The following is a 12,799-nucleotide window of genomic DNA, read 5'->3' on the forward strand; positions in this document are numbered from 1 at the left end:
GTTATTTTCCTACAAGTCGTACACACTCTCTATTAGGGCTGCCACAAACAATTATTTTGATAGTCGACTAGTCACCGATTATTTTTGAAATTAGTCGACTAATCAGATCATGCATCCATTGGACGTAAAACGTACAGCTTATTGCACCAGCAATAAAAAAAAGAAAAAGAAAGACAAGATGACAGTTTGTTAAATTTTAATGAAATCTGCAGGTTGTTTCAGTGAAGTTTAATAAACTCAGCCGTCTGCTCCTTGCTATCTAAAATATAACAGGACACCGGAGTATATTCTCGAGCATCTCACACTTCTGATAATCAGTTGTCTGCTTGACGTTTATTCAGCTGTGTAAAAACTATAACTTTAATCTCAGCCAAACCGATTTACTCAGGAACAAATAAAATACTAAAAAAGCCAAGCAATAACATTTTTAACTTATCTAAGTGACTTATATTACATGTTTAACCTGAGTAGTGAAAGACCGCGGTGGGTTTGAAAACGATTTGCTGGGAGTCTGATGTTCTCACCGGCTCTAGTGAGCCTTGTACCCCGGCTAACTATCGAGCTAGTGGGTAACAGACGTCTCACGTTAGAGCGCTTTTGAAAATATGTGATGTCTTGATAAACTGAGCAGATATTTGAGGTTTACACAGCTACATTCAGCCTGAAAACACGTTAAACTTTTTTTTGTGACCCAAAAAGAATAATAAGAGTAATATTAAAACTAACTAGCTGCCGCCATTGTTGACTACTGCGCTGGGCCACGCTATGAATTCTGGGACACAGCTTCTTCTTCTTCTTCGGGGTTTAACGGCAGCTGGCATCCTTTTACATGCAGTGCTGCCATCTTCTGTTTCAGTCTGTTATTACACTCTTAAATACTACTACTTATTCCTGCATCTTTTTGGGATCTTACAAAGCTTCAAACGATGCGTCGACTATTAAATTAGTCGTCGACGATTTTAATAGTCGACGTAATCGTGATTAGTCGACTAATTGTGGCAGCCCTACTCTCTATTGTCGTTGTCATGCCATGCTCATTCACCTCGACTGTATCGGTCCGAAGCTCATACTGTTACGCTATCTTGCACTTAATATGCAGCCGTATGTTATGAAACCTAATTTTGGGTACATTTTGAAGTTATTATTTACATCTATGTGTTTCCTTCTAGAAAAATACTTGTCTCTTGTTTAGAAGTATTACTTTCAACACCAGCTCTCTGTTTGTAGAAATGTTTAACATAATCCAGGATTTCTTCCTGCTGATTGATTTATAGATGAGTTTAGCTTAGCTCAGAGGGTTAATAATTTACTATTTCATGCAACTACAGTGTAACTGAATATGCAAATGTTGTTTGTCCTTGTGTTTTTCTACATTTGGGAGGAGAGGAGCACAGGTGCTGCAAATATTTAATGCATCCTGTATTATTGCAAACTTGACTATTAAGTACACTTCTACTGCAGGAACAGACAAACAGCTGAGCACAAGCAGGCCTAAACACTATTACAGGGTGATTAACAGTGTTGTGGCTCTCTCTTTGTAGATAGCTGCAGATGAATTCATCTTGAGGCAGTATGCACTGTGATTGTGGCTTAGGTATTAGTGTGAAGGTTTGCAATGATTAGTTTTCAGTTTGCAAAGTACAGTGACAGTGACAGAGCTTGACACCACTAGCAACATGCTGTGTTTTGTTTTATTTTAAGTGTCCTTAATTACTTTCTCACCTCCCATGCTATTCTCCTACAAGCCGTGCACGCTCTTCTCTTTGTCTTTCTCTGCTAGTTCAGCTCAGCTGTATGAGTCGGATGCTCATGCTGCTATCTAACCTGTCACTTTGGGCTTTAGTATTAGTGAAGCTTAATATTGGGTAAATTTCAGGCCATGGAAGTAAGCTTAAAGCTTACATCAGAAGAGGCGCAGAGCGTGTGATTGTGTGCAGTTGCAATGAAGCAGGTTCTCAACCAATATTTCACTATCTCGAGATGAAGTACCTTATGTGGAGTCTCACCCAGTACAGCCTCTTTACCAGATTGCATTCTGCCTAATGGGAATCCCCAGAGCTGCAACCATCAGTCAGTCCTGACATTACACATAGACCAGGATACACACACAGTCATATTTGCAGCCACACACAGCTTCTACAACCTAAACGTGAACCCGTTCTGGGCGTGCAGCTCGAGCATGACTGAGGGCTTTATGGGAAGTTTTACTGCATTTTTCTCTCCTCCTGTCTCAGATCTCATGACACACATCAGTGAGCCTCCTCCAGTGTGGTTCTTAATAACAGAGGTTTTGACAGGTAACCTATTGGCTAACTCCGAATAAATCTTCTCACACTGTATTAGTGAGGTTAATAAAGCTGGGCCTTTCAAGGTTAGAACTTTGTACGGTCTCGTTTTCTGAGATTAATCACACTGAATTCCTAAATGCTACAAATTAGATGTTAGATTGACTTATTTCCAAAGGTAGTTTTTATATATATATTTATTATAGTGTCAAAATTATTGCATTAATATGTATTGTAGTCACATACACTGATTTTGGCTTATGTTTACCTAATTTTGTTGTATTTGATAATTAAAAAATACTATTAGTCTCATTGACTGAATAACAGAGCAGGTGTTTTATTATGACATAATGCATTATTGATGGACTTCTAATGCTGTCAGCAGGTGTTTTGTCATTTATATTCATTCTGCTTTACTCACTGAAAATGTTAGCGCAAAGGGCCAGGATCTACAAACCTGACATCAGATTGTTGGTAAATTTTTGCTCAGTGTATTTGCATACCTTTATTTTGGGAAAATAGTTGGCAGGTTTATTGTTGTATGTTTTTGGATTTTGTACTACACTAGTGTATAATCTGTAATATAACACATAGTTTGTATTGCCAGTGCATGGACTTTGGACTCCTTGTGGGTATTTGTGCCAAGCGTAGCATGAAGGAGAGGGGGGTTTCCTGATGTTGGGAGGAGTTCTTGCTTTTAAGCAGTTTGAGCTTCAGCCGTATGAGCTTAAAACAGAAATTGGCCTCTTTTTTTGGCAGCTTGTCCATCGATGTCAAGACAACGACCAAAACTTTTCTTTATGTGATCTCTCATTTATGCCTCCATTTCTTTCACGTGGGCTGATGCGAGCCACTTTACTCTGGTTTCACTCAGTGCTCTCTATGCCGTCTTCAGCTTGTTCATAATGCTGCCATCAGGCTCCTCACAGGCACCCAAAAAACAAGATCATATTACACCTATTTCAGCTTCTCGCCATTGCTTGGTTGTGAGGTTTAGAATTGATTTATATTTGTCTGTAAAGACCTTCATAGTTTGGCTCCTTATATCACTGACCTTTTGCACTCCTACACCATTTTTAGGTGCCTCAGCTCAGCTCATTAGATTTTTCTGGCTGTCCCACACTTTAGATTCACACTTAGAGGAAATCATGTGTTCTCCATGCGTGCCCCCAAACTATGGAACAGCATTCCCACACACTCTAAGGTGCTCCCTCCTTTCTCTTTTATTCACATTCATTGGCTTTTGAGTCTCTCTGATGTGTTCAGTGTGTTTCTGTGTTTTTGTCTGCCACATTTGTATTTGTTTAGCACCTATCAGCAAATCCAGCCCTCTCGGAACTTTCCTTTCTTTAAAAATCGATTCCCTTGTTTACTTTTGTATCAATTCGGCCTGCTGTGCAGCCGACTCAACTTTTGTGAAGTTAAAAGGAAATAAAAACAAGATTATACTGCTGAACTCGTTAAAGGCCCATTTATTTCCACCTCCACCCTTCAGCCACCCCTCACAGCGAAATTAAAACTCTTCTTATTGAGTGTTATACGTATTTTTAGAGCATACTATTACACTCTCCTATGCTGACATGTGATTAACTGCTCATATATTATCATTTAATAATTCAGACCCGTTTGTCTGCCCTGTACTGACACATAAAGCTATTGATCATGAATGTATAATGAGCATCTAGTAATTGATGATGAAAATGAGGAAGAAGAATAACGAATTATTCTGCACAGCAGCGTAAATCAATGTGACAGACACCATTGTTGTCTTATTACACCTTATTACACCTTATTACACCTTTCACCCTGGAGTCAGAAACAAGCACCTTTCATTAAGTCATTAGAGAGCCTTCATTAAGATAGTGTCATGTGGAGCGGACTATACCAGTACTGGAATTGCGTGGTCTGTGCCTTTTGTGGATTGTTTAGGAAGTAAGAAAGAAAGATATGGACATGTCACCTGGTTTATATTGAACTATCAAGGGCAGGTCAAGCGATATATCAGTTTTATATCAGATATATCAGTGTTATAGTAGGCATGACATCACCATCTTTGGTTTCCAACATTAGTTTAAAACTGTTCCATTTTTTGCCCCTGGGTGAATAATAAACTAGAGGCGTGTTTGTCCTTAAATGTGTGGCTGTGTCTAACAGAAACACACGTCAGCATGGAAATGAGGTAGTCACAAAAAAGCAAGAAGGGAATATTGTAGTGGGGTTTGAATGACTGCTTCACTGTGAGTGCATGAATGCCACAATCACAAACTTCATTTCCTTTGATGAGTTTTCTCCTAAGACATTAGTGATTGTTAAGGGGTTTGATTGGAGCATTGTTTGGGATACTTGCATCCACTTGAATTGATTTTTAAATGGAAGCATTAGACTTTGATGAACCTTGTCTATATTTTCACTCTGTCCCTGTAATGACTGTGTGGCAGCCTCATTTAACTGGAGCTGGAACTCATAGTTTTTGAAAGTGTCTCAAATTCACAACGAGTACTGCAAAGTCAAATGCAAATGATGAGAAACAAGCTTTTTTCACAAGGTCGGCAGTGTTCCCGTTCATCATTTTGGAAAATTATACGTACAAGTTATTGTCTATAATATTTTCTCATAATACCAGAAACAATGAGCTGAAAAAACAGTGAGATGCTGTACGCTTCATGATTTTTGTCACATTGAGACTGCAGATCCTGTTTGCATTGTCCCAGGAGGAAAAGCTGGGCTTTTCCACATGATGACATGAGAGGCTGCGTGAGGGATGGGAATAGGATTTTTGATAATGTGAGTGTATGTCAAAGCTGTGCATTAATACCAAAAGCAAGAAATCAACTTGAAACTATTTTGGGGAGTTTTAGTGAAGACATTTATTCAAGAGAGACAGAAGGGAGTGAAATAGAGAAGAAAAACACAGGAATGTTGCGGGAATGTTGTGCGATCTATGAAGGGGTAATAGACAGAGAGGAAACCGAAGAGGTCATAATGAGAGTGGTTGTCAACATTATACCAAATGTGGAAAATAGCTGCATCAACTGAGCTGCTGTTTTTCGATCACTCTGTCTCCTCAAACCTGTGTGCTGCATCGTCTCCACTGTGTCAAAATAGTAATCCTTCAGATTTCTTTGAATTATTTGGGAAATCAACAAAGTTGCAGGGATGAAAATCTGGTTAATGGCGCAGGTGGTGGTGAGTGAAGATTTAGTTGATGTGGCTCTCTGTGGTGTTTCTGGCACGCATCACATTTCAGGCCATTTGAGCTCATTGACCTCTCTTAGAACCTTCAGTTTACTTTACAATAGAGCCATACGCTGACAAATTCAACAGCTTTAATGGTGGAAAAAGAAAGGCCCTAAACTCCAACAAGCGTGGCGCTCCTCACCTGCAGTCGGGCTTTGAGCTGTGGGCTCTTCAACTGAAAACTGCTCAGACTGATACTTTGAACAGTGAGAAGCCACTCTTGATTTAATGTGCACTGTGAACATTCACGAGTACACAGTGGTGGAGTACACTTTAGTTTGTTTCAAGTACAGTCATAGATTTGCCCTCTAAACTTACTCTGCAGTTAATACAGCACTCCAGATAGTGAAATAAAGCATTAAAGGCCCATTTAGTAAAGGCTGACATTATTCTCTTAAGGTACGCTCTTGAACTTTAATTGAAGAGTGTGAGTAATACTAATAATGTTTTCTTGTTTTGGAGTGTTTGTTAATCCTTTTTCAAATGACCGTTTAAAGTGAAATTGAAGATTTTGTTGGAGTGGGTGTTTTTATTTATTTGTTTATTTATTTATTGGATAGTGGATAGCGTGCTCTTACTGCAGGCCCAGGTGTCCCACATGGCAGTTTGCCTTACTGGCAAAGTGACACAGAGAGCAGCGCTTTTATGGCCAGTGCTCATTAGTTGTTCTGAACAGATAAATGTCTGGTGGATTATGTTCTCAGCTGTCTTTCAAGAAGACAGAGAGCTGAGAGTGTATCATGGGCTTTTAGATGTGTTGATGTTCCACTCCCGGGGCAAATTTACCTGGTCTGTACTCCTCTGAGTCCTCTCTTAAATACATTTATTTCTACTCTCGGATACTGTTACACAGTTTTTGTGGTTGGTTTTAAAAGCATCATACAAAATTAATAGATTAACACTGCGAATGTGAAGCACGCATTAGCTGTTTGTGTTCTTGGTAATTTCTTGTCTCTCAGTCAGATCTCTTTGCTCACTTACCCACTGGTCTGTGGAGCCAAAGATTTGCTTTAGGAAGGAGGATTAGGAGGAAAACCAAATCTTTAATATCTCATTTCGGGGAAATCATGGATTTTCGATTACACCGGCGGCGCTCGAGAAAAGCCCTTGTTCCAAATACAGAGTTTAGTGCTTCCGACCTGTTCACTGAAATGAACTGAGACGCACAAACATAGCAACAGTGCTGACACAAGCATCATGTTAGTAGGTGAAGCTTCATGTGAGTCAGCCAATTTTATCATTACTGAATCTGGTCCCATAAGCCTCCTTTGCTGACTCTTCCACCCATTCAATTCAATGAATTAAACATCCAAACCAGTTCAGTTAAAATACGTTACATACATATAAGATGATTTCTTTTTATTTCATTGTTCAATCTTCACAGGTGTAGGCTATCTTAGGAGTATAACTATTAAAGCAAAAAGGCAAAACACACACTTCAGTAGCTGTTTTTTTTCTTTCTTTCTTTTTTAATGTCAAGCCAGTATCAACATTGCTCAGATAGCAAGATTTTCCTCGTTCCACTTGCCTAGTCAACCTGATTGTTTCCTGTCCAGGGAAGAGCTTTAAAAATCCCCTTGTGTAAAGCTGAAAGAGCAAATGTGACTCAGAAAGCTGGGTTTTGGATTTCCAGATGGTGTATTTAAAGACTTTAGAGTTTAAATTTGCTTGTGATCTTCTCAGTACCTCATATGTTTTGCTCAATATTTATTAGCATAAGTGCAACTTAATGGCAGAAAGACAGAGATTCGTAATCACTTTCCCATGGTAGCACTTCAGTACCCAGAGCACCCATTTTTGTGACCTTTGCATGTTTTTCCTTATACCCAGTGTCCCTCCTGTTCTGTAGCTTTCTGCTCATAAGGTGAACAAATGTCCTGGCAAACCAGTGTCCCAGTGTGCGGATGCAGACTGTGTGGAGTGAGGAGGTGGACCCAAGTGCAGATACTCGAAAACTAAACTCAAACTTAACAGAAGGCGAGCCATTTATTAAGGCTGGTAAAACATTACAAAACAAAAGTCAAAGGCGACACTAAACAATAACCTAAACTGGGAAGAACTAAGTCTAAACATAAACTCTGGAACGTGAACATAGAAATCTGGCATGGAAAACCGGAAACGTGAAGATTTGGCATGGATTCATAGATCTGGAAACATGGCATGACATAGCAGGATAGCAGACGATTGGACGAGGAATGAATGAAAACACACAGACTAAAGGCACACAGGAGGTGACCGGGGAAGTGGAAACACATGGGAAAACAGCTGATTAGAATGAGCATAATGACACTACAGGGTTAGTGAAAGTAAACACAGTGAACATGGGACACCAGACCTCTTCAAAATTAAACGGGAAATATAACGGGACGCAGACATGACAAGAGCTTGATAACATGGGACACGCATACTTGAAACACGCAGACTCAACATGACAAACCGACAAGCAAGACTTAAACACAGGGGGAGATGACACAAATGGATCTAAGAAACACTGAACTAAATGGCAATCAAGGCAAAATAGAATGAAATATAACCTAATAAACTTGAACATAAACCATAAACATCAAAATATATAAAAACTCAAAACGCTGGGTCAGCTGACCCAGGATCGTGACAACCAATCCATGACACCTCTTACAAAAACCTATAGCTTATTGATCTATCTACCCAACAGCCCACATTTGAGACATAAAACTCCTAATTTTTATGGGCTTTTCCCAAGTGTGCAGTCTTTTGAAAAATCAGATATGAATGTCATACATAATAGTCGGTTTCCAAGAAAGCATCTCTCTGCTCGCTCCTCTGTGCTGTACCCACTCTCACTCATATTCGGCCACCCACAGCAAAAGCCTTTTCTATTTCATACTTTTCAGCCTGCATGTGTTTATGGCCTCATAAAGCTGGCACTGTGGGATGCAGAAGGTCTGAATCAATGATGTGTGTCTGAGGAATATTGACCTGCTGGGATATAGAACGAGAGCGAGATAGAGAAAGAAAGTTGGAGCACTTTTAGAAAATAATGCCTTTAGCTGCACACTGTGGTTTGGGACAATTTCAGATAGTTCATAAATTATCAGCTCATATCAGTGATATAAGATGTTGCAGCGTTTTCTAGATTTTTTTCTTTTTGTTTCTCTGACGTGACTTGCTGTATATGGTTACCTCTCTTCTTCTTCTTATCCTGTCATTCGTGTCCTCCTGCCGCAGCTTCCTTGCAGTAACGTGTCAAGAGCAACGGTGTGTAAAAAGCTACATGTGTGTGTCTCTAGTGGCTCTGCAAGTGAGCTTGAGGGTGTGTGAGTCATTTTAAATGTGAAGAAATAGACACCTTTTCCAGTGTCTTTGCAAAGACACTGGCCTGATGAAAGCAAAGCCTCCTAGCACTGAAAAAACACACCACTTAATATGTTGCATATGTTAAACTATTGAGTATATTATAAAATTATACTGACGATAATCGTCAACATAATTACTCATGCTTCATTTTTATTATAGTGACAAAATAACCCAGTCGACAAGTCGTGTCATTACTGTTCTTTACTGCCTCTCATAAGCATCAGCAATGTCGTTATGTAGGAGTCAGATATTCGCTGGTATTGTCATGCTAATGATAGGGAAAGACTCTATCTTGAACTGATGAGACGTGCAAACACTGAGCAGAGAAGCTTTTATCCACTAGTTCCCGTGCTGTCAGTCAGCAGTTCAAGCTCTTTAAGAGAAAACAGAGCAAATTGTTGGATATAAAAGACATGCTCTGTGGCTGCTATTGATCTCTGTTGCTTGTCAATATTTAGCATATGTTAATGTACAACATATAGTCAACATTTTTCCTTTGACTTTGGAAAGTATCGTTAACGTGCAGTGCATCTGCACATCTCTGTTTGTAGATAAATCAGAATTGCTCGATATTACCATTCCCTCCCTTGGTGTTTTGGTCACAGTGGATGATAGCACAACAGTGATTCAAGTCACGTACTGTATAAACAGTCACATCAGGGTACTGTTTCATTGGAAGATATTACACATCATAATTATAGTTACCCAAGTCAAACAGATTTTGTTTAGATATAGTGCAATATCACTAAATTTGCCTCTAGGGTTTTTTCTTTTTAACAATCTGTATAGAGTACATTACCCTTTACTCTCAGAACATCATGTTAGATAAGCACAGACTCCCCAGCAGACTCATTAACAGAGGGGAAATAAGAAAACCTTGGGTAGATATAGAAAATGCTTGAAAACAGATATGCAGTAAATGAAGACAAAAAAAAATGACGAGGAACTTTTAAATGACAACATATGATAACTTTGCAACAATAAAATTGTTTTCGTCTTCAAAAACTGCTGGCATTGGGACACATTCAAAATGCACTGTAACTTTGTACATTTGTGGTAAGTTAGGCAGCTGACAAACTAAAGCCACAAGTTAAGAGTCTTGGAGTTATTTTAAACCTTCTTTTTTCAAATCCCACATAATTTAGATTTCATTACCAAGATGTGCTTCTTTTCACTGTCTCCAAAGTGCAATCCTTAATGACTCTCCATGATTCAGAAAAACTTGTTCATACATTTAGTTACAGTAAACCGGATTATTTCTGTTCTCTTGGCTGGATTTTCTAAGAAAAGAAAAACATTAGCAGGCTGTAGCTAATTTAGAGGTTCCAAGGTTCACTAACACAAGTAACCAAGAGGAAGTCACTATAGTTTCTGCACTGGCCTCCAGTATTGTACAGAATCCACTTTAAAAGGCTCTTGTATATAAAGCCTTACACTGTCTTGGACCATCGAACATTTCTGACAATCTGTCATGTTATGTTCCAGTTCACTCCCTGAGATCCTTCACTGCCAAACTGTTAGGCAGAGAGACAAAATAGTTGAGGATGCAGTTTGGTTTTCATTCCCCAAACTTTGAAACAGCCTCGATTCAGGAAGCACATTTTACCAACAGTTTTAGGAAACTCCTAATGATACACTTCCTTGCTCTTGCATTTAAACTTTGTTTTGACTTAACAGGAATAGAGTCAGCATTGGTGCTTTTCATTGTACCACTGTACTACTCACTGTCAGGTACAGCCACATTAAGAGTGGCTTTACAGAGTAGTTTTTCTTCCTTAAATACTTATTTGAACAGGATTGTGTGTGTGGGTGTGTGTGTGTGTGTGTATATATAAATATTTTTTTTAATTTGTTTTTTTTCCCAGTGTTGTTGTGTATGTGAAGCCCTTAAACTATAATTGACTAATTGACTGAAGGGGAAGGGTTTACTGTCCTGAACAATATAGATGCTTGTTGAGGAATCGTAGAATCAGTGCTTAAGTAGCTCACATACATGTGGATACATACGAGAAGTTTAACAGCCAGTCATGTATAAATGTGCACATAACCTCTCAGAGTGCAGCTTGTGTTTTAAGTAATGGGATACAGCTGTAAAATAACATTTTATTGATTTGATCTAAAATTATTTCTGTATGGGTTAAAATTAGATTTATTTGCTTCCATGTAATATAAGACAACATAAGATAAGATAACCTTTATTCCCACACGTGGGAAATTTGTTAGGTTGGTTCGTTGATCCCATTAAAGTTAATTGTTTTTGCATTCATTGTAAGCATCGGTGCCTGTTTGCAGTTTGTGCTCCACAGAATAACACCAATACGAACCAATGCCGTCACCTAGTGGTCATATAAAGCCAGCGTTCATATTTGTATCACATGACCGTAACTTTGAGTCACGTGGCCGATTCTCTCCGAGCCTGCTTCACAGTAGCATATCAAGCTTTTCATATGTTTGTATTTAAAATTGATCTGAGGGGGTTTGGCATAAATAATACAAAATAAAAATAGTCTAAAATAATAAATAAAATTAAAAAATACAGTTTTCATGTTAAGAAATTGTGCAGAGGCAGTATTTATTTATTTTTATTTTGACAAAATCCTGTAAGTCCTGATTACTCTATTATCAGTGGGCAGAAGCAAATATTTTTTCACAAAAGAGTTGCTGCTCTTCAGTAAATTCCACAAAGTGAAGAAGGTAATGCCAGTTTGACCATTAAAATAATGGGAAAATGAAAAATGCCTTTGTCCAATCAATATTTAAATCGACAGCCTATGTCAGAATTGTATTTTAATCACATATGACTGTGTGTTTTTATGTGTTTGCTTTTCTTCTTCTTAGGGACCAGTGATCCATACGTGAAGTTTAAGATTGCAGGGAAGGAAGTGTTTAGAAGCAAGACCATCCATAAGAACCTCAACCCAGTGTGGGATGAGAGAGTTAGCCTTCTGGTGGAAACCCTGAGGGACCCACTGTATGTAAAGGTACAGAAGATAAGTCCATCCATCCATTCGCTTCCGCTTATCCTTTTCAGGGGCGCTGGAGCCTATCCCAGCTGTCATAGGGCAAAAGGCACGGTACACCCTGGACAGGTCGCCAGTCTGTCGCAGGGCCAACACACAGGGACAGACAACCATTCACACTCACACCTAGTGGCAATTTGGATTTTCCAATTAACCTATCCCCACAAACTGCATGTCTTTGGACGGTGGGAGGAAGCCGGAGTACCCGGAGAGAACCCACGCAAACACGGGGAGAACATGCAAACTCCACACAGAAAGACCCCGGCCTGATGGTGGAATTGAACTCAGGACCTTCTTGCTGTGCGGCAACAGTGCTAACCACCGTGCCACCGTGCTGCCTATATGTCACCTAGCTCTAAAATGTCTTTCTTTAAGTTAATGTTAAATATTTCTGTAGAAGTTATAAAGGGTAAAAGGTCTTCATTTGTACCATTGCTGTACTTAAAGTAGCTGCTTTATATTTGTCCCTTTGTAGGTCTTTGACTATGACTTTGGACTTCAGGATGATTTCATGGGCTCAGCATACCTCTATCTGGAGTCACTGGAACATCAGAGGTCTCTTTCTCTTATTTGACTTATAATATTTTATTACCTGCCTTTTTTTTAATGCACTTTTACACCCTTAGTCTTTTTGATTCCCTATTAAGTAAGCAGTCTGATTGACTCTGTATCTATGGATTGCCTTCAAAGCCTGTACTAGCAAGTAGATATAGTCTTTGACTTCCCTCTAGTGGCAATCTTTGGTACTTCAGCTCATATTTTCATGAAGCTAAACGTTTGCCTGTGAAACCATAGACAGACATACACTGCAACAAATATCCCTGTTATTTAAAGTAATGTACAGACATATTTATTTTTACAGTTTGTTACTGTAAAATTAAATATAATATAGAACATAGAATATAGAACATGACCTTTATA

At 38.9% G+C, this 12,799-nt stretch overlaps 1 protein-coding gene across 6 annotated transcripts in view; it reads left to right on the top strand.

Moving 5' to 3' along the window:
* Positions 1 to 12,799, top strand: part of mctp1a (multiple C2 domains, transmembrane 1a) — a 131,301-nt gene that overhangs the window by 53,692 nt on the left and 64,810 nt on the right. For all 6 annotated transcript variants that reach the window (XM_080309075.1, XM_080309077.1, XM_080309076.1 and 3 more), the window contains exons 3-4: positions 11,697 to 11,839; positions 12,354 to 12,433. In XM_080309075.1, the coding sequence (XP_080165201.1) occupies positions 11,697 to 11,839; positions 12,354 to 12,433 (223 nt within the window). The remainder of the gene's footprint in view (positions 1 to 11,696; positions 11,840 to 12,353; positions 12,434 to 12,799) is intronic.

The sequence above is a fragment of the Astatotilapia calliptera genome, chromosome 12 (genome assembly GCF_964374335.1).
Source record: "Astatotilapia calliptera chromosome 12, fAstCal68.1, whole genome shotgun sequence".
Taxonomy (NCBI): domain Eukaryota; kingdom Metazoa; phylum Chordata; class Actinopteri; order Cichliformes; family Cichlidae; genus Astatotilapia; species Astatotilapia calliptera.